Below are 23,652 nucleotides of genomic sequence, written 5' to 3' on the forward strand. Positions count from 1 at the left end.
GGCTGTAAGTCTCAAGGAGAAGGTGTGTGTGTGTGTGTATATGCGTGTGTGTGTGCATGGGGTGAGATTAATTTGTCTATGGAACCTCAATGATAGATGTTACTCACTTAAAAATCCCAATTTTATTTTTATAGTTTTTCTATTGGACTGAAAAGTTATCACTGAAGCCCTTAATTTCTCCACCTTCTCCCCTTTCTGTTGCTCTAATTTCCCATTCAAATCAATTTTCCCAAATGGAATAAAAAAATCTGTCATCAGTGGTAGACTTTAAGTGAAATGGAGGAATAATATTTTTTCAGAAATAATGATCTCCATAAAGATTAATGACAGTAAACCTATTTTCTATACAAGAGACTGTCATATTTCATCAAAACCTGTCATATAGCTCTCAACCAAAGAAAAGACATCCAGACAGTAAGGGGCCACAGAGAATTTTAAGGGTTACTTTTGAGCTATACTTTTCATTTGCTTTAGCTATAAATGCAGCCGATGAGAATTATATAGGATAGTGGTCCTAAAACGTGAATGTAGCAGTCATCAGGAAGGCATATCAAAATCCAAATTGCCAGGCCCCACACTCTGAGTCTGTGATTCAGTAGGTCTGGGGTGGGTGGGGTCCCAGAGGTTGCATTTCTAACAAGTTCAGAGGTGATTCTGCTGCTGTGGCTAATAAATCCTTGGTGTATGACTGGTACAGGAGGATCCCAGATATCTAACTGGTTGCAACACCATACTTCCTTTCTTAATGCAAACTTTCATGGCTAAGGTTTTTGCATCATATTTTAGGATTGGAGCCTAAAGTGGCTGACGGCTTCCTGTGGCTTAAGAACCTACGCAAGCCACATCCTTCTCTCACGATCCTGTAGAAAGTATTAACAAAGAAGACAACTTCCTTCTGGAAGAAGAAATCAAGCTGTTTCTTGAGTCTCTCCCTCGCTTTCTTTAAACTTCTTACTAAGTATCTGGAATAAAATTCAACAGGAAAATGTTTCATAAAACCTATTCTGGATGGGGTGGCCTTATCAGAAAGATAGGCACACTTACCAGAGAGGAAATACACCCAGTCGTGTGGTGATAAAAACCATGGCAAACATAACAAACAGGAGATCACAAATTTTCTGAAACTTGGCGTAATTTGCCATTTTGGCAGCCTATAAAAGGAAGGAATGTGAAAGATTAATTGAGTTAAACTGATAAATGAAAAGCTTCTTTCAATATGTATGAGTCTCCTTTAAGATATAACTTACCAGATGCATAAAACTGCCGGCTACTTTGAAATGTCATGCATCATGCATCATATTTATAAATTACCCATAAGTCAAGTGAAATGCGGTATTAGCCATAAGTAGAACTACTGACTGTTACAGATTTAATAAAATATTCAGCAACCTGAAAAATTCAATTATATGGTTGACTTCAGGAAAACAGAAAAATAAGAAATTCTTTCATTACAGATAATATTAGCAGGCCAAAGACACCAAAACAGGAATTTGGCATAACAGGTCAAAATAGAAAGTGCTAGATAATCCTTTAAACCTTTAATGAATTCCAAATACTAAGGTCACAAACTTTATAGACAATATATTGAGCCTTCCTGTACTTTTTCCTTCTTTATACTCATAGGTTTTTCTTAAACAGGTATAAGGAGGTCTCTAGGGACAGTTTCTTGGCTTACCCTCACAAATTTAGAAATGAAGAATGTGTCAAGATAATGTTATTTCAGTGAATCCATTTAGGTATCACTTTCAAATTTACATTATTGGGTCATTTTCTAGATGAAAAGTCACCAGTGTTCAGAATGTCTATGAGAAGTACACTAATAATTTATGGGAGTGATTTAAGTGACCACTTTTTATATTATAAATTAGTCAAGGAAAGAAATACATCCCTTTCTCTACCATTTACTTTTTACAGATGATTCTAAGTAAGAATAGGTGACACTGAAAACATAATTGTGCTTGATTACCTCTTTTTACATTTTCACATATAATTCACAGTACCCACACACAGGGTTATAAACTGAAGATGTATTTCAAATTCATGACATTATTTTCTAACTTCTTGTAAAGTTAAAATAGCTGAGCCAGACTTGAAAGGATTGTTGACAGTATCCATAGAAGCTGTAATTTAAGATCTTTAAGTAAAATATGAAGCTATGAGAGAAATACATTCCTAAAAGGAAATATCAGTATCTATTAACTGAGTGGAAGCCAGGATTATGAACCTTTACTTTCATGAATACTTTGTATGTGACATCACAACTTATACTAAAGGAATCAAAAAAGCATCTTCTGCCTCCTTCTGGCTATGTAAACCATGTAGTTTTTCTTTTAGATTCATTCACCAGTATTCAATAACAAGTATTAAACATCAATTTTTCTGAAATGTCTAAGCCATAGATTCCACTTTGGAGAGTCAACATATCTCATTATTTGGATATTCTCAAGCATTATTTTATAATGTCAAATAGAATCCAAGGGATGAAGAACATTTCCTTTTAAACCTTTGTTTAAAAAGGAGTCATTCACATGACTTGGGCTTCTGGATTATCTTTATTTTTTTGATAAAAGTGGTAGATGATTCAGCCCACATTTTCTGAATTATGGTTCTGCCCAGCACTAGGCCATCCATTTCCACAGACATAAGAGCTGGCAGATTATACAGGATTGATTTCAAAATGGTATATTGCTGTATATTTTTCTACCTCCAAGCACACTGAGGATTTAACCACATGGTAACTGATTTTCAGGGAATTGCCTTTGCACTAATTTTATTTCTTTTAAAAAATGTGCTGAATTGAATCTAGCTTGAATCACTTAAAATAGTGCCAACCTTCCATATGACATATCTAGCCCGTTAGGAGTATTTTTTTGTTTCATAACTTTATAGGGACCAGAGTCTTTAATGAAGTGCTGTATATACGTCAAACCTTGACTAATTGCCTTTATAGTAGATTCAATTTTATGACCTGAAATTTCTGCTTATATTGCAATAACAAATCATTATTTGAGGGCACTTGTATTTTACATTCACAGTGACAGCACAAGCTTCAGAGGGGCAGAACTGTAGGGCAAAAGGAATGAAAAATCAGAACATAGATTCTAAGACCCATTTCTACATGGAGTTTGTACTTTGGCAAGTTTATTTTTGACCAGTTAGGTAAATTTCTTAGCATTAAAGTGAAAAACTGTAATTCTATAACCTTACTGAGCATGTCTCTTCGTGGGGGCCAATATTAAGAGTAAATACCACATCAAAATTTTACTTGGGATTTTATCTTTTGAAATATGTTTAGAAGAATTTTTATTTTTCATTATTTTTTGCTATTTTAATAATTCTTTGTGGTAATGGTTTAGATAGTTAACTAAAGTGCAACCAATATCTCTTCGGGTATTCTTAATATGTATATGCATAGAAAACACAGTTTTCACGTAAAATATGCAATTCATATATACTTTCACTGTAAAAATACTAGGATAAAATTAAAAGACGCTTACTCCTTGGAAGGAAAGTTATGACCAACCTAGATAGCTTATTCAAAAGCAGAGACATTACTTTGCCAACAAAGGTCCGTCTAGTCAAGGCTATGGTTTTTCCAGTGGTCATGTACGGATGTGAGAGTTGGACTGTGAAGAAAGCTGAGTGCCGAAGAATTGATGCTTTTGAACTGTGGTGTTGGAGAAGACTCTTGAGAGTCCCTTGGACTGCAAGGAGATCCAACCAGTCCATTCTAAAGGAGATCAGTCCTGGGTGTTCTTTGGAAGCAATGATGCTAAAGCTGACACTCCAGTACTTTGCCCACCTCATGCGAAAAGTTGACTCATTGGAAAAGACCCTGATGCTGGGAGGGATTGGGGGCAGAAGGAGAAGGGGACGACAGAGAATGAGATGGCTGGATGGCATCAGTGACTTGATGGATGTGAGTCTGAGTGAACTCTGGGAGTTGGTGATGGACAGGGAGGCCTGGCATGCTGTGATTCATGGGGTCGCAAAGAGTCAGACACGACTGAGCGACTGAACTGAACTGACACATGTATATAGGCAATAAAAACTATGACTGTTAATTTCATCAGGATGGACAACTACTAACTATAGTGAGTTATACATACCTTCCAGATAAATCAGTGTGAAACTTGTAACACTAAAAACAAAGCCTATTCAAACAGTAATTTTCCTATTGTAAAACATTAATTTATTAAGTGTGGAAGGGTAAAGGCTTTCATTATTCTGTTAATAAAGAATGCTAACTTGGTGAATAGTTTTTGCACACAAATTTGTATATTAAAGTCTCACTTTCACCAATTAGACCTACAGAGAAACACTCTGCAGATTCAAAGAAGTCATATACTACCTTCTCCCAACACCATCTAGCATACCCTAGAAGAACTGAGGATCTGAGGGATTCCTTAAATTTCAGATTTTGTACTCTTATATATGCAAAGAAAACTTTTACCTCTAGAAGAGCATCGGCTGAATCGTGGAGACAGAGGATCAGGGTCCCTACTCGGGCCATGTTGTTGACATATGAAAAGGTAATCAAGAGAATAGCTACAAGGTGGTGCAGGAACATAACGGCAAAGTCCTGGGAAGCAGAAGACACAGGCATGTTCGTTAGGGTTTAGCAGCATCACAGTTTTCCCATCTATTTATCCATTCATCTAATACTTCTGAGGAACCCAATGGGCCCAGGGCTGGGGACGCTAAAATAAGTAATACATAGTTCCTGCTCTCTGAGAGTTCACCATGTCCTGGGAGAGACACGCAGGAGACCACTGATTCTGGACAATGTGATCAACACCAGGACTAAGGCCGGATCATAAAGGTTGTTTTGTACTAAGCCAAGGAATTTAAAGCTACGGGAAAAATTGCCATATAGAATTTGTGAATGAAAAAATATTACCTGCCTTATCAGTAGACAAAGGATGCTGCAGCCATCAAATTACAGTGTTCTCCAGAGTGAGCACTGAGGAAACTCAGGATGGAAAGAAGATGCCCACCAGCAGTCAGACACTGCCGTGCACCCTGACAGTGCACCTTGAGGCGGCTCAGGAGAGAAAGCAGAAGATCCTGGCCCCAGATTGCTGAGGTGTTGTCAAAGGAATGAGTGATATGCATGGGATAGTCATCTTCCTATACACAGAAAAGCACTAAGTCCCTTAACTTGAGATACCTGTTTCTTTAATAATAATCTTTTGCTATTCTGACTACCTGGTCTTTGTTGTAGAAACTCCTATATATCTTGGGTCCCCCTTTGTCTCTTTGGAGTAATCTCTCAGAGTGATCTGAGATGCTATGTCCGCAGCTTAAGTCCTCAGTTTTGTCAACTTACTGACAATAATTTTCAACTTGTAAATTGTACATTTTTTTTTTCAGTTGACAGGTTTCAAGCTCAGAAAGGTATTATTTGGATTCATACATTAGGAAACTCTTCTAGGCAGCAGTGCAGGTCCAACTGGACCATTTCTCTGACTACTAGTGGCTAGGGTTTGGCATCCTTCTTCTGGATTAGGCCCAACCAAATGTTAAAATAAGAATCGTAATATGTTGGCATTTCTGATGGCATTTCTACTCAAACAAGCTCTGAATTTTAACCATTATCTGTCTGTAGTCATTAGAAAAAAAAAATAACTGGCAAACCTAATGGGAATTTGGCCATCCTTATTTTGATCAACTTCAGGGCGGCTGCTTCCTGGCTCATGTGAAAAGATTATCTTTCTCCACTACTGATATATCTCCTGACCACCTGGACACATTTATTGTAACATGGAATTTATATTGTTTGGAAATGCTTTTACTGACACTTTTATTTAGTCTGTATTTCTCCCAGAGTAAACTCGAAGTCTATGGGACTTCAGCGCCAAGACCAGCTCTAATGATGACCTATTTGAAACCACGGACCATTCAGAGAAAAATGAGACAAAATTAGAAGCATATTATGAAACTGAGAGAGAGAGAAAAAAAGAAAGTGAGTGTATGCACAGATACATACACTCTTCATTAAGTAGCTATTGATGTCACACAGTTTGGGGTCTGAAAGTTCAACTTTGATGACTTAAATGGTTCTAAAACATTTAAACAATGTTTTTGGCTTATATCCTGAAAGTAATTAATGACAATCTATAAGTAATAAAACACTGCATCTATAAGGTCCTTTTGCCATATATTTCCTTGTATAGTTCCCACATTGAAAAATTCCAATCATTTTAATTTATATAACTTATATCTATAAAGCTATGGATTCTTCTACTGTTTAAATTCCTGTGATACAGAACTCTTTAAGAATATCTTTTTATGTTTTATAAATTCAAGCTTTAAATGACAATGATGAAGTAGAGCCAAATGGGTATATTTAAAAAAACACAATGTTTAAATGGTTCTGTATACACTTTGGTGTCCAGAGGTTACTTTTCTGTATTTATGGATAACCATATTGACTTATTATTGGGCTTCCCCAATAGCTCAGTGGGTAAAGAATCTGCCTTCAATGCAGGAGACAGGAAATGTGGGTACAATCCCTGGGTCAGGAAGATCCCCTGGAGGATGAAATAGCAATCCACTCTAGCATTCTTGCCTAAAAAAGTCCCATGGAGAAAGGGTCCTGGTGGGTGACAGTCCAAAGGGTTGCAAAGAGTCAGACATGACTGAGTGACTGAGCATACATATTGGTTTTTTAATTTATTCTAGTAAATAGCTCATATTTACTGGAATAAAAAATGTATTAGTTTCCTAAATAAGGTCAGATACATTAAAGAATGAAATAGAACTATCTTTCTTATTTTCAGTTAACCTAGTCTCAAAATGAGCTGTGTGGCATGATGGTAGATACCACTGTTGGCAGAATCATGTCTTGCATCAGTTCATTCTAAAGCCCATAGCAGAACTACAGAATGAAGTTGTGCAAACTCCTGCTGCCTGTGGACCTGTGACCACGCTCCTTCCTCTAGACCCACATTTGCATCTCTAATTAGTTCTCAGCTCATGGCGAGAGAAATGAAGACCATGCTCTGAGTTTAATCAGTGACCATATACTGACTCAACTTACCAGTTTTACCTATTTCCCTTGATTTCTCTGATGCGTTTGTAGTCATCTAGGGTTTTCCAAGCATTAGTTGAACAATACCAAAAGTGCCTTAAGCATATAATAAAAATTGCTCTGATAATGTTTCCCAGGGGAAGATGAAATCTCTTCACTCCAGGCTGTTATCAGAAATGTATTTGGTTTTATCATCTAGAGTAATCTACCAGACAATAGCTACTTCAAAACAATGGATCAATTAAAGTGGAGCTAACCTATCAACTGCTATTTTATATTGTCTCATAAATATAATTAAATAAAAACATAGAGTGTTAATTCAACAGTTCAGTGAGTTTATATTCACCCATGCTGAATACATAGATTTTAAAATCTAGCTAGTTGAGTACCTAACCAGAACAATACTTTCCACATTTCCCATTGTTTAGCCCTGAATGATTGCTCTTGATTCACTGAAAGAGAAGAGGTTTTCTCGATTTAATTTTAAAATGAATATAAATTGATTAAAACCTTATGGAGGATTAGGGCCATTTTATAATTAAGTTTCCTAATATGTATCTGATATAAATGTCAATAAATAAAACAATGCCCTTGGCAATATAGCAAGGTTGCCCTAAAAACAAGAGACTTGTTTTTCAGACAAAGTTTGCTCTGTGAAGATGATTTTTGCATATAAATAACCTGGTCCTAGAAAACATTTATTACTGAGGGGCTCAGAGCTATGCTCACAGCAGAAGACCAATTTTCATTATACTGTCATATCTGTATGAATATAAAAAGCATGAATAATGGATTTTGTCTTTTACATTTGTGCTTCAGAAAGCATTATACACAATGAAATACCTTTAATAAAAGCCATGCAACCATTATTTTGTGTGTTACTCTCATCCCCTCACTGTGACATTTTTCTGAATAGGTAGTGAATCTGGTACAAATAACAGTTTTTAAACAAATTGTCAATTTAGACTTTATCAACACATTGTGGCAAACTCCCATCCTCTTGTTTATTACTGCTGAAAGTAACTGGTGTGTTAATATATCTAGACGCAGGCAAGCTGCAGGAAACTTAGCATTTAGGTTAAGAATGTTTCTTCCATTTTTGGTAGCATCAATTAGGTAGAGAGACTGTGATTTCTTGTTGGCCTTCATACTGAAGACAGAGCCCAAAGCCCTTATTTTAAACAGACTGGCCTGGCTACCTGCATCAGTGGTCCCCAACCTCCTACTGTTCTGTCATGTTGTTTCTGGGCATATTCATAGCCATTGTCAAGGGCTCCTTCTACATTCCCTGCATGATATTTACCTCAACCCCCGCCCTCATTCTAGTGGCTTCTCCTGTGGTAATTATCAGAGTTAGGAAAAAATATAGATATGGTCTTGACTCAAGTACAATTAGAATAAGACTAAAACAAAGAAACTGAAGGAAAAGCCAGAAGCTGGGAAGAAAACATTGGGTTTTTTTCCATATTACATTTCTGAATGGCATTTAGAGAACCCAGAACAGAGTCTCAGCCTATTTTGTGTAGCTTCCACTTCAGAAACTTGTAGGTGCAGATAAACTTCTAGTTACTTGGGATCCATCCCCAACTGTTATTAGTAGAACGAGAATGGGCATCCTTAACTCAGTTCTCCAGGGGAATTCTCTGCACAACAAAATATTAGCACCAAAGGGCCACAGGGACCGAAGTCTGATGTTCTATATGATGGAACTCCATTTGCAGTGGTCAGGCTGAACGAACAAGGCTTCGAAATCATACTGTTTTCAGAAAACACATAAATTCACATCGATGTACATATTCTTATGAAAGCAAAATTAACTCATTTCTTATTAAAAAAACTTCCACTACAAACAAGAAGCTTGTTTTCTAAATTCCTGTTTGCTGGCTAAAGTATTAACAATTTTATGCAGTTTCTTTTGGGAATAATCTTTGCAACAAATAAAGAAAAGCATTGGTGAAGCTTCTCAAAAAAAAGTTAAGATCAAGATATTAAGTGATGGTTAATTCAGATGTGCATGGGTGGTGAAAAATATGAAATACCACTAAAGTGCAAGACAAAGAAAAGACTCTTCTCTCTGGGATGCAAATGACCGATGCAGCTTTCCCAAATTAAACAAATACCATTAATAAAAATACTCTAACTCATGAATTGTTGTTGTTTAGTTGTTCAGTCATGTCCAATCTTTGCAACCTCATGGATTGTAGACTGCCAAGCTTCTCTTTCCACGGGATTTTCCAGGCAAGAATACTGGAGAGGGTTGCCAACTCCTTTGCCAGGGGATCTCCCTGACCCAGGGGTAGGAATCAGGCCATGTTACCCACTTAGTAGATTTTCAAACTCTCTAAGAAACAGAATGAAAGAAACATAATTTGAAGCTGATTTCATTTTACGGCCACTATAGCAATAATAGAAATATCTCATTTCTATTTTTTTTTAAAATAGTTTTCCTATTTGAGTCTTCAGGTACAAAGAAATTAATAGGGTTGTTAACAGAGTAGCATGTTCTTTTTTTCTAGAGATCAACAATAGTTTCCCCATCTCTTCTCTTGGGATCGTGGAACCTGGGAATAAAGCTCAGAATGTTGGGGAGCAATACAGTTGTGCAGAAAGTGGGCTTCAAGCCTGTAAGTTGGCATCATATAGGGGAAGAGTGGCCACCCAGGCTCCACCTTCACTCCAGAATGAACACACATGGAGTGTGTGAACTTCGGACAAAACTTACATGTGCCAAGAACAATCATAGTTAAACACTTTTCCCATTGAGTGAATATGAAGATATAATAGATACTCAAACTTTGGTTATGGATAGCTGAAGTCCTATGCATGAATATATATATATTGATATATTAACATATCTATCTGCTGCTGCTGCTGTTGCTAAGTCGCTTCAGTCGTGTCCGACTCTGTGCAACCCCATAGAAGGCAGCCCACCAGGCACCCCATCCCTGGGATTCTCCAGGCAAGAACACTGGAGTGGGCTGCCATTTCCTTCTCCAAGGCATGAAAGTGAAAAGTGAAAGTGAAGTCGCTCAGTTGTGTCCAACTCTTCGTGACCCCATAGACTGCAGCCCACCAGGCTCCTCCATCCATGGGATTTTCCAGGCAAGAGTACTGGAGTGGGTGCCATTGTCTTCTCTGTATATCTATCTATATTTCTCTTAAAAAGCAAAGAAACAGAATACTAACTGTCTAGGTTGTAAAGACAATGACTGAAATAAAAGAACATTCAGAGTGATTTATAAAAATCTGTTAATTCTGATTTGCCCATATTAGGCAACTTGTAAATTATACCTTTCTGTTACCAGCCCATGATGTAAGAAGTTCACATAATGTATGTAAATGTAAAGGTCAACCTTTGGGGTATCTGCAACCTCTCACAATTTACTTGGTTATTATATTTCTAGCTGGCCTTGAGTTAAATCACTGCAGATGATGACTGCAGCCATGAAATTAAAAGACCCTTACTCCTTGGAAGGAAAGTTATGACCACCTAGATAGCATATTCAAAAGCAGAGATATTACTTTGCCAACAAAGGTCCGTCTAGTCAAGTGGCCACGTATGGATGTGAGAGTTGGACTGTGAAGAAAGCTGAGCGCTGAAGAATTGATGCTTTTGAACTGTGGCGTTGGAGAAGACTCTTGAGAGTCCCTTGGACTGCAGGGAGATCCATTCTGAAGGAGATCAGCCCTGGGATTTCTTTGGAGGGAATGATGCTAAAGCTGAAACTCCAGTACTTTGGCCACCTCATGCGAAGAGTGGACTCATTGGAAGAGACTCTGATGCTGGGAGGGATTGGGGGCAGGAGGAGGAGAAGGGGACAACAGAGGATAAGATGGCTGGATGGCATCACCGACTCAATGGACATGAGTCTGAGAGAACTCCGGGAGTTGGTGATGTACAGGGAGGCCTGGTGTGCTGCGATTCATGGGGTCGCAAAGAGTCGGACATGACTGAGCAACTGAACTGAACTGAAAGAGAACTGGTTAAATGTGCCACTTAAAGAAGGGTATTTCAAATAACAAAGTTCTTCAAAAACTGTAGTTGAAATTCACTTTCAGTATTATGTATAGCCTCTACTCTAGTGTAAATATTTATGGGAAAATGTGGAAATGGATGAAAAAATGTGAATTTGTTTGGATAATGTTTGTTTAATTATAAAGAGGTAGAGTCCTGCAGGAATGATTCAATTAGCCCATCTCTGATATCAATCCATGAATAAAACCTTATTCACACAAAATCTAGAGACAAATTTATTTCTACACTTTTTCCCCAATAGACTAGATTTTTCACTTTTGGGACTAAATATATACAGATTTAGGTCCTTGAGGGAGATAACTGTCTCATACAAACATCATTATAAAAATAGCAAGTGCTAAGAAATTAATTGGTTAAAGATTTTAAGCTTGCTATTGTTAGTATTGAAACGTTTTTAAAAACATGTGCTGATATGATGTGAATATCTCTCTCTGCCATTCTTAAAGCTGACATCCTCACTCTTCACCAAATAGGCATATCCAAGTGACTCAACTTTAGAGCAGAGAAAGACAAACTACAGACTCCAGGCCGAATCTGTTCCTTATTTGTTTTTGTAAATAATATTTTATTAGAACACAGCAACATCCATTTGTTTAATCACTGTTTATGGCAGTGTTCTTGCTATAGTGGTAGAGTTAAATAGTTGCAATGGAGACTGTACCACTCTCAAGTTTAAAATATTTACTAGCTGGCCCTTTAGAAAAAACTTTGATAACCTCCGCCTTAGAACCACATCAAACAGCATAATATGTAAAACAGTCTTGTAATTTGAGATATCACAATCGCATAGGCTCATGGCTGGCTTCATCACATTTTCTTTAGATAAAGAATAAATAAGGGGTTTAATTTTCACAGCTGTTCTGAAGCAACCCATTCAGTATTACTTTCAAAATTCAGATAAATTATTAAAAAAAACAGTTTTGGCAGATATCTCCATCAAAATCCTCATGATAAATTATAACTACAACTTTAAGAGCTTTTGAAAAGCTTAAGCTTTTGTGAAAACAAGAGCTGTCCTGGATGCAACATTAGTCTCTCTACCGCAACATGTGCCATTACTTCAGAGCTTCTGGGAACACACTTAAATGAAATAAAGAACTGCTGTATCAGCAGTGTTTACCCAATCTTTCTCCTGTGTAACAAAGACAGCACCATTTTAAGATCAAGAACTCATAATCTCATGTACTTTGAATTATTTAGTTAATATTTAATCTTTAATTGATTTTATTACTGAGGAAAAAGATGCAATAAAATTTTATTTGCACAACAGAAAGCAGCAAGATAGGGCCACTGCTTCCCTCCCACTATGCCTGGCCAGAGCCTGGAACTTCATCTGAAACTCCCTGAGTCCTCCCTGCTTTCTACCTCTCTTCCCCTCCAAAGTACGCTCTCCAGATGCACTCTGCTTTCAAGTGACGTAGGTATTTTTCTTAATCATACACACATATCTTTTTTCTCATTGAATTTTGGGTATTGAGATGTTCTCCATCACTACAAGTATTGCCAAATTACAAGCGCCAGTAGTTAGAAGCCAAAATATCCATCTTCTGGGTGCAGTTGAAATTATTCTTGGTCCAGCCGCACTAATTTGTACAGCTTTTCATGCTAGAAGGGTCACTTCTGGGACATTTAAAATACACCCAACGTAACAGTCTTAAGTGATGTGCAAGTTAACAGATTTTGCTCTCCTTTTTATCTGGCGTGAGGGTGGGGTGTGGGAAATAACACAGTGGACCAAGGCGAGGGCCAGCACTGGACATCAAATAAACTCATTCAGGTTGGAAACATCCAGAACGGTCAGTAGGGGGCAGATTGGGCTCAACTAAAATCAGCCATCCCGGAACTCAAAAGCCATCATCCTCACATTTTCTGTAAAGCCTGTGCCATGTGTTAGGTTGTGTCTGACTCTGCGACCCCATTGACTGTAGCCCCCCAGGCTCCTCCGTCCCTGGGAGTCTCCAGGCAAGACTACTGGAGTGGGTTGCCATCTCCTCCTTCAAACCCTGGAGGTTCTAAATGACAAATCAGGTCTCAATTTGGTGCTTCGGATGGAAGAAGAAAAAGTCTCCTCTAGGTCAGCCAAGCTGGGATGATGCTGTAAGTTGTCAGGAGGGGTTCAGGGAAACTCTTCTTATTATCATCAGCCTTACTGTCTCTCTTCTAATTCCTCTTCCTTCCACTGCCTGAACTCCCCACCTGCCTTCACCAACAGGCAGGACTCTACCTGCAAAACTCACCTGTCACCTTCCCTGCCCCCATCAGTAGTCTGGCCCTTCAGGGATTTTTCCCGGCTGGAAGGCTTTGTATTTTCTCTTCTTTTCTCCAAGCCCCACTCCCATTTGAGTATCTGGTGAACTTCTATCCACCCTGAGACTTGCTTAGTAATTCTCAGGTTTCAGAAGGTTAGGACATGGTGATTTATTCCCAACAATGCCATAAGGCAAGTACTGTTTGAATGCCATTTTATAAAGAAACTGAGCCACAGAGAAGCCGTGAGATTTCTCCAGAGTCATATGGTAAGGACAGGCTGGAGGCACACCAGCATCTAGTTCTGTGTGACTGGAGAGGTCAGGCTCCCATCACAGTGGACTGCTTCTCAGAAACAGGAGATCAAGGAAAGACGAAAAAAAGGAAGGTGGCAGAGGGGGAGGACCCTTCTGAAAACACAGGTAAGTGGGAGCCTATTACACAGAGCAAGGTCACTTCTAGGGGACAGGAAGAGAAGGGGATCAAGAGCAAAGGGGAGGATTAGCCATGAGTGGAAGAGGTGCCTTTTCTTGGGAGGCCAAAGGAGAGGATATGTCATGGGTCTGTTTATATTTAAGGGGATAGAAATGGAGGGAATTCACTGAGTCAGGGAGATTCTTAGATAGATAGATAACAGATAGATAGTAAGCCAAAGTAGACGCTTTCCCAAGACTCCTAGGATGACTTATGGGAAACTCTCCAGGGGAAGCAGAATGAAATCTCCTAATGAAAGTGAAAGTGAAACTCACTCAGTTGTGTCTGACTCTTTGCGGCCCCTTGGACTATTCAGTCCATGGAATTCTCCAGGCCAGAATACTGGAGTGGGTAGCCTTTCCCTTTCCCTTCTCCAGGGGATCTTCCCAACCCAGGGATTGAACCCAGGTCTCTCACACTGCAGGTGAATTCTTTACCAGCTGAGCCACAAGGGAAGTCCAAGAATACTGGAGTGGGGAGACTATCCCTTCTCCAAGGCATCTTGCTGACCCACGAATCGAAACGGAGTCTCCTGCATTGCAGGTGCATTCTTTACCAACTGAGCTATCAGGGAAGCCCCCCAAAAGGGGACACTGCGGCTGCATGGGCCAGGAAAAGAAATCGGACCTCCTGAGTGGCAGGCAAGACTTCTACCACTGAACCACCCATGCACCAATGAAGTGATGCTTTCCAAATGTCAGTGGCATCTCTCAAGGAGGGGTTGGATCCCTGAGGGCCTGGACTTAAGGACCCCGAGCCCTGGAGCAACAGCACTGTGTTGGTCCTGGGTGTAGGTCTCTCTGTAATGTGGCAATGCTGTGGCCCTTTCCTGCTGTCACTTCTCATCCTTGGACAGCAGTAGATGCCACCACGATGCCCCAGGGCTGTCACCGGGCTGGTCATCTAACTGTGAGATTTAAAGATGCTTAAGAGCCTCTCCTCTGGCAAGGTGCTTGGGAGTTTGATTGCTGGAACAAGCTACTAATTTTGAATAAAATTTCATAAAATTGCCCCATAAGACATCCCCTCCTCCCGCCCACCCCAGACAAGACTATTCTATTGTTCTCCCACCAGCTTGCACACAGCCCTGGGTTGAAATGCTTTGATCACCAGTGGTGGCTTACTAAAATGAGCTGCCTCTTCTTCCCTTCTTTGATTCTGAAGTCACTGCAGTGAGAAAGAAACAGAAAGAGCCCTCAGAGTCAGCAGTATCTGCCTTGGAAGAAACCTAAGCTTGGAGGGCAGGATCTTGCTACTCCAGTCATAAGTGAACACACAAAAGCACAACTTGGAGCCTCTGTGAAAGAGTGGTTAAGTGGTCTGCCTGCCAGTGTCTATAAGGAGCAGCACTGAGGTCACCCAGGGAGAATTCTACATCATCCTCCACCCTCTCAGGACAATCAGGTGTCATCTGGTGTGATTTCAGCCTTTCCAGCAAAGAGAGGAGATGCTGAAACAATCTGAGGCATGATCCGAAAGTCATATCCTTGTTGTTCGTTGTTCAGTCACTCAGTCATGTCAGAATCTTTGCGACCCCATGGACTGCAGCACGCCAGGCTTCCCTGTCCTTCACCACCTCCTGGAGCTTGCTCAAACTCATGTCCATTAAGTCGGTGATGCCATCCAACCGTCTCATCCTCTGTTGCCCCCTTCTCCTCCTGCCTTCCATCTTTCCCAGCATCAGGGTCTTTTCCAATAAGTCAGCTGTTTGCATCAAGGTGGCCAATGTATTAGAGCTTCAGCTTCAGCATCAGTCCTTCCGATGAATATTCAGGACTGATTTCCTTTAGGATGGACTGGTTTGATCTCCCTGCAGTCCAAGGGACTCTGAAGAGTCTTCTCCAACACCACAGTTCGAAAGCATCAATTCTTCGGCACTCAATCTTCTTTATGGTCCAACTCTCACATCTGTACATGACTATTGGAAAAACCATTGCTATGACTATACAGATCTTTGTTGGCAAAGTAATGTCTCTGCTTTTTAATACGCTGTCATATCCTTAGGAAAGACTTAAAAATAATCTAGGGACACTCCTGGTGGTCCGGTGGTTAACTGGTTAAGACTCTGTGCTCCCAATGCAGGGGGCACTGGTTCCATTTCTGGTCTGGGAAGTAAGATCCCGCATGCTCCACAGCACAGCCAAAATAAATAAATAAAATAAAGAGATGTTTTCTTAAAAAGAATAAAAATAATCTAGATGAGCAATTCTTAAATGTTTTGGTGTCAGGAGCATATTCTTGAAAATTATTGAGGACACCAAAAATTGTTTATGTGGGTCATATCTATCAGTATTTACCACACTGGACATGAAGACTGGGAAAAATTTAAAAACATGTAAAACATGCTTATTAATTTATTTTAAATAAAATCCACTATGTTAATTAAGATAAATATATTTATAAAAAATAACCACATTTTCCAAAATTTTTTAAATATAATGAACAGAGTGGAATTGTTTTCAGTTCAGTTCAGTTCAGTTCAGTCGCTCAGTTGTGTCCGACTCTTTGCGACTCCATGAATCGCCAGGGGTTCTTTGAGACCCCAGCACGCCAGGCCTCCCTGTCCATGACCATCTCCTGGAGTTCACTCAAACTCACGTCCATCGAGTCGGTGATGCCATCCAGCCATCTCACCCTCTGTCGTCCCCTCTTCCTCCTGCCTCCAATCCCTCCCAGCATCAGAGTCTTTTCCAATGAGTCAGCTCTTCGCATGAGGTGGCCAAAGTACTGGAGTTTCAGCTTGAGCATCATTCCTTCCAAAGAAATCCCAGGGCTGATCTCCTTCAGAATGGACTGGTTGGATCTCCTTGGTTTTACATGATTGCAAATCTCTTTGATGCCTATCTCATGCTGGATTTCATCATGGCATATATATTCAATCTGTTGCCCAGTTATTTTGGTTAAAGTATGTAAAGAAAATCTGGTATCACACAGTTGGAAATGGGAGAAGTATCTTAATAGTCTTTTTCAGATAGTTATGGATATTCTTCCTTGATATTCCAAACCTTGACAAGAGGGACATTCTTAAAGGTTAGTTGCAATATGGAATTTAAAATTATATCAATAAAATTTTCATGTTCTGTTACATAAAATCTTTTGGTCTGTCTTGACCTTTGAATGGATCTTTCACTCACGCATATTTTCAGAGCATCATGCATCATTTGTAAAACATTGGCTCATGGAGTTAAAGAAACATATTTTTGCACACTGTGTTAAAAATCACATTTATTGTCATCACTACCAATCTCCTGAGAAAAGTCTTTAAGTATTGAGATGCAATAGAGCTTTTGCTGGTGGACACAAGTCTTCTAAAAAATCTAATTTCTTGAAAGTTTGAGTTTTATCATTGACAACAAATAATGTCAATGGTTTTACTTGAAACACCTCAATAAGTTCACTCTGTGCATTTTCAGTAATGTGTTTACCAAATGCACACAATGGAATAACTATAGTTTGTCATTCTTTCAAGTAAAAATTAGATTTTTTGGGGAAAAAGCAACCAGCACAGCCCTCAGTGGAAAACACTAACCACGTGTGACTTTTCTTGAGACACACTGGATGTTGTTCTGCAGCAGAAGCTCTTCCTGGCTCCTTCCCATTTCATCAGACAAAATAAAAAAAATTAAATGTACACTCAAGAATTAGAGATTTAATAAATTAACACTTTTTACTAATTCAACAAGAGCATTCTCAAGTAAAACTGACACTTTTCCTTCCTGCAAGCACGTGGCAGAGAAGAATACAAAAGCTACTACTCACACTGTTTGGTACCACTGCTAGCAACTTTGCCATTACTTTTGCACGATCAGTGTAAAGTTCAATGCAGTGAGAAAGGTAAGTGACATCCCAGCATTATTATGATTTCACTTTTGATGTTGTAGATCTTCTGAAAGGGTCTCAGGAATCTCTAGGTGTCTGAAGACCACACTTTGAGAACTGCTATCTTTACAAACGATTTCCAAATACTGTTCTAGGAGGTGATAATCAGCCAGATTATTAATAGTAGCTGTGCCAGTTAGGATAAGCTAGATTATGTGGCAATAATGAAACCCTTAAAATCTCAGTGGTTTATAACAAAAGTCTATGTCTTATTCTATTGTATGTTACCAACTAGCTGGGCAGGGGGCACTCTGTTTATTGCCATCACTTAGGGACCCAGATGGAGCAGCCTCTATCTCAAACTTAGGGACCCAGATGGAGCAGCCTCTATCTCAAAGGTTATCAATTACTATGAAAGTGAAAGTGGTTAGTCTCTCAGTTGTGTCTGACTTTGCAACTCCACGGACTGTAGCTCCCCAGGCTCTTCTGTCCATGGGACTTTCCAGGCAAGAATACTTGGAGTACTTGGAGTGGGTAGCCATTCCCTTCTCCAAGGGATCTTCCTGACCCAGGGTTCGAACCTGGGTCTCCGGTACTGCAGGCAGATTCTTTACCATCTGAGCTACCAGGAAGCCCCATCATGCTAGAGGGAAAAGAGACTCTAGTGGGTCTCACTGTAGCAATTCCATTACATCATTGACTAAGTCAGTTCTGCTCATAGCCTACCAGCCATCTGGTCATATCCAACCACAAGAAGGGGCATGGCTGAGTGTACCGTGGCTGAGTGCACCATCCTCAAGTATGTGCTTGAGAGTAGAGAGTTGGCAATATTTGGTGAGTCACATTGACGATTACAGTAATAGCCAACATTTATGGAGCCTTTTTTATGTGCCATGTACTGTTTCAACAGCTTGTGTCACTTATCTATGCTCCTAACACTCCCATGAGGTAGGTTATATGAACTCTATTCTTTAGATCAGGACACAAAGGCACAGAGAGGTAAGCTACATTGCTCAAGGTCACACCAAATTAGGAGAGGTGCTGGGGAGGTAGAAGGACTCCAAAGCCCATGCCTTCAACCTCTAAGAAGACACATAACCCATAATTTTCCCCAGTCTTAAGCAAAATGAGAGAGATAAAAACTTTTCATAATTATAAATAGAAAGGATTGTCCTTTTTTTTTTTTCCACAAGGTATCTTTTCTCTTTTAAAATGTTAAGATGTCCTGTCTTTTATGAAGTAATTTCCTTACCAGGAAAAGTAAAAGTTTGGCAACTTTAAGTTAACTCCTTTTCCTAATGATTTCTGCTCATTTTAACTGATCAAAAGTAGAAAAATTTGTGACCACTAGTTCAGGAGGTTTTTTGATTTGTTTTGGGTCCTAGCACTATGCTTTGATTCAACCAAATTTTAGTCATTATGTGCTGGGTACTGCTCTGAGTTCTGTCAAGCATTGTATAAGATATATGGTTTCATGGACATTGTTTTATTTAATTCTATGCCATACTGCTTCCTTAATAAAAGATTAAAACATGCTTTTTTTTTAAATCCTAAAGCTAACTGAAACAGGAAAGACCTGGAGCCTGGCAGGCCCCCACAAGGCATCTAAAGTACTCAAAGCAATAGATACCAGTAATTTCCCACAAAAGTTACCAAACAGCAAACACAAGCTTCTCAGTAAGTTTCTCACTAAACTTCATCATCATCACCTCTCTCTGTCAGGGATCTTTCATGAGATGTACTTTTTCTCTCAGGTTAAAGACCAAAAGAGCAATAAGTTGATTTCACCAGCTGGGTCCTGGAACTCAGCCATGGGTGATTTTTTTCAAAGCACTCTAAACACAAGCAAGGTTCATTGGCCGAGGGCCCAGGCCGTCAACCCAAACAGCAGCCTAGTTAACAGCGACACAAGGCTTGCACACCAGCAAGCTGTTCTGAGCTCCAACGTGGTCATATTTATCAACTTCCATTAGAAAATTTAGATGCACAGGAGAAATACTTATTGTGAACAGGTGCTGGAAAACAGAATCTTAATAAAAATTAAGCCTTGGGAAATAAAAGGTGATTCAAACAATATTGAATACCAAGAATATACCTGTTGTTTTTTTTAATAAGGTACCTTAATGATTTTTTTTTTTTTAACAAAAGAAGAAAAGCAAAAAGGAAGGGAAGGAGAGCAGAATGGGCAGAAGAAGAAAGAAGGAAGGAAAAAATCCTCAAAAAGATACACATATCTTGGTATCATACAATAGAATACTTAAATTATGAGTCCATTATACCAAATGACTGCCTCTTGACTAGCACCTTTTCTCTGGGAATATTAATAGCATGTATGTCATCACTGACCAAATAAGTACCAACCCTGGAGATGACCAAGAGAGGCAAGGTGTTCTGTCACCATAGAGACGAAAGTTCTCCAATCATTTTTAAACTCCAGATTCTGCTTGGCAACAGAGCAATTAAAAAAAAAAAAAAGATGGCAATACTAGGACATTTCTAGAGGGGGAGAGTTTGTGAATATAAAAGCCATTTTTAGAAAGACTTGTGAACCAATTAAGTCCCAAAGAGTTATTTCTGAACCTCACATTTTAAGGTATTGATTCTAACAGCTGGGGGCATGCATTTAGATCAAACATTTATAAATTCTGGTCCCTATTTGAAAACGGTTGTTCAAGTTCATTGTTATTTGATAGGGGAAGTAAAGAAATATTTTTATAACCTTTCTATTTAACCACTATATGTACAGACCTCAGAAATTGATTATCATGGGTGTCAATGGGTGTCTTCAAACAGCTCTATTCTATAATTAGGAGGAGGGTTGTTTTTAGAGGGTGAGGGCTTAGTTAACAGTTGCAATATAGAAGGTGGGGATGTATTTGGCAACAGAATATACCAGAAGTCCTTGCTGATGGCTGGAATGGCAGGTCTTTCAGGTGGGAGGGAAGTGAGGTGGGAACCCCCAAGGATCTGCACTGGCTGTAGCCATGGTTTGAAGGAAAAAGGGAAGGATTAATGAGCAACTCACTAATGAGAGATAGCCACACACAGAAGACCTTCCTTATTAAAATCTGTGCAGAGTAACAAGCACATATGGTAGTAGCCAAATTCCCATTTTGTACAAGAAACAAGACTAAGCCAGCTGCACCAGGAATGTTCAAAGGTACTCTGACCAAGGGGAGAAGGAAGAGGAGCCAGATGGCCACAGTAAGCTACAGCGTTGACCAGAAAATGTATATATTATTAATTTAGCAACATTGACAACACGAACAGGCCTGAATAAATTCCATTTTCATGGACCTCACTGTAAAATGCCCCTTTTTGTAGGCTTTCTCTGCACTGATGCAAGATAAGTGAAAAGCATACAAAATGATACACTTTAGCCCCTGAAATGAACCCACTTATAATTACTATTAAGAAAATGGTAATTTGTCATAAGATAATGAAGCCTCTGTGAGTCCTCTTGGCTCAGTGAAAAGATATGGTGCATGCATGCTGAGGAAGCTCAAGCAAGAGGAAGTGGTTTGGTGACTTGATGCAGCAACGTCTCCCGAGGACTAGGCTCCTGGGGGCCAACTAACAGTCAGTTTTGCTTCCATTCATCTCTGACCCAAGATGGCATTCCTAATTGTCATGAAGCAAAAGAGGAACAAATAAAATGGCAAAGAATGGCAGAAGGCATATTGCCTCTAATGTCAGGAGCATGGAGGGGCAAGTCAACACGAGATGTGTAGACACATCCAACGGCTCATCTGTGAGGAATCACGGGACTGTGCCTGGTAAACTTGGGCTCTAATTTATCCCCACACTGTACAGCCTTGAAAATTCACTGTACATCAATTTTCTCAATTAGAAGATGGGAAGAACAGTCAAAACTCCTTCTTTGTTATACAAGTGTTTTCTGTGACTACCTGGAAACATTCTCCTCAAAAGAAAATACAATCTGCATTCTTCAGCCTTAAGCAGGACATTTCGACACATGCTACAACATGGATGAACCTGAGGCCATTATGCTAAGTGAAATATGTCAGTCACAGAAGGACACGTGTGGTGTGACTCCACTTAAATGAGGTAAGGAGTCATCAAATTCATGGAGACAGAAAGCAGAATGGTAGTTTTCAGTGATGGGCTTGGAGGTGGCAGGAATGGGGGTTTGTTGACTAATGGGCAGGGAATGTCAGTTCCACAATATGAAAGGGGTTCTGGAAACGGGCTGTACGACAGTGTGAATGCGCATGACACGACTGAACTATACACTTGAAAATAGTTAAGATGGTGAATTTTGTGTTTTGATTTTTCCCAAAATGAATGATTTCAAAAATAAATAAGTAATATGCACAACAGGTCTGGCACGGTGGAGAGCATCACTCTCCAAGTATGGACTACAGGATTGAAGAAGACTCCTTGTGTAAGAGAGACAAGATCTAACTGACTTATCATCACTGAAAGATCTTTACACATTTTCAGAGACGGACCCAAAGCATTTGGTGCAATGAGTAAGGGAATCACCAATTATAAGCCTTAGCCCTTACAGGAACCATCCACCTCTGAGAATCAGATGACACATTCCGCATTAAGGCTGTGCTGTCAGGAAAGACAGCCATTTGCCAGTCAAGTAAGCCACTGCCATAGGAGACTGGAAGGAGTAGACCTGGGGGAGGTGATGCTGCTGCTGCTGCTGCTAAGTCGCTTCAGTCGTGTCCGATTCTGCGACCCCAGAGACGGCAGCCCACCAGGCTCCCCCGTCCCTGGGATTCTCCAGGCAAGAGATGCAGGTACTAGGTAAATGCTTTTCAGCTGCCACTTGGACATTTTGCAATTTGGCAGGTTACCGATCTAACCAAGAAACGGTTTGTTACAGTATAGCGATCCATCACAATGCACAGTACTATTTGCAAAGAAGCTTAGAAGATATCCATTAGCAGTCAGAAAACATTCTGATGAGTCCATTTACTCATTCACCCTAAACTTACTGAGCCCCACCCCAGGCAGGTGCACTGACAGTCACGAGAGGTATAAAGATGAACTTGGCCTGCTCTTTGCCTGCCAAGTCTGGTGAAGGGAGATAGATTCCAGCCACAGGCAAAGTCTTGTAAAAAACAAAGATGTCATGGAAAAAACATGTTTGAACAGTGGAGAGACGATATTTGTAACTGAGACATATGTGTGTGTCAGGGGGAGGAGAGACGGAGTGGTGGGTTGGAATCATGGTGACAAGCCTGAAGATCTCCCCAGGTGGTCTGGCTTTGTTTTGAAGATTTGAGAAGCATAACTCTTAGATGGCAGGTAGACAAGAATAACTACTTAGAAAGGAGGGCCATTTAAGAGGCTGCTGTAATAGACTAAGCCAAAATAGGACTCAAACTAAATGTGTTAGTGACACCAAGAAGTAGGTACAAGGAGTGGCAAAGAGGAGAGCAAAGGAAGGCTTCTAGCTTACATGACTGTTGGTGACAAATATTACTGGAGGAAGAATAAGACTAGGGGAAGACAATGTCTTCAGCTGGGTACACTTTGTATGTATGGCTCAGACTTCTCATTCATAAAAGGAAAACAAATAATAAATGATCAGATGGGATCTTAGCACTGTGGTGAGGATTAAATGATAAAATAACAAGAAGAACACCATACTTTAATTTATGATTAGTTTTGTGTAAGTGTGGGACCTAGAGAAGATTTGGGACAGGAGACAGTTGGGAGTTACTGCTATAGATATAATTGTTAATAGTGCCGAAGGGTGTAAGCTGGATCACCCAGGGAGATGACATCCTGTAATCTAGGATCAGACCCTAGTGAATGCAAATATGCAGAGCAAGGAGGGTGGGGGCTGGAGTGGAGGCCAGCAGAGACGGCTTTGAAGAAATGATCCAAATACGAGTATCTGGAAAAAATAGCTTCACGGGAAAAAACAACAACAACAAACAATCCAACAGTGAACAGCCAAAAGCACCAATTCGGCCCAGAAGCTGATAAGATAAGAACTAGAATGAGAGGGTTTAACACTGAAGAGGTCAAGAGTACCATGAGCAGAAGCTACTCCAGTGGA

At 39.8% G+C, this 23,652-nt stretch overlaps 1 protein-coding gene across 3 annotated transcripts in view; it reads right to left on the bottom strand.

The window, feature by feature from the left end:
- The window catches only part of CERS6 (ceramide synthase 6), a 356,538-nt gene that overhangs the window by 60,938 nt on the left and 271,948 nt on the right, over positions 1-23,652 (bottom strand). For all 3 annotated transcript variants that reach the window (XM_061436080.1, XM_061436093.1, XM_061436090.1), the window contains exons 7-8: positions 4,454-4,582; positions 1,045-1,151 (exon numbers count right to left, since the gene is read on the bottom strand). In XM_061436080.1, the coding sequence (XP_061292064.1) occupies positions 1,045-1,151; positions 4,454-4,582 (236 nt within the window). The remainder of the gene's footprint in view (positions 1-1,044; positions 1,152-4,453; positions 4,583-23,652) is intronic.

The sequence above is a fragment of the Bos javanicus genome, chromosome 2 (assembly GCF_032452875.1).
Source record: "Bos javanicus breed banteng chromosome 2, ARS-OSU_banteng_1.0, whole genome shotgun sequence".
Lineage (NCBI taxonomy): Eukaryota > Metazoa > Chordata > Mammalia > Artiodactyla > Bovidae > Bos > Bos javanicus.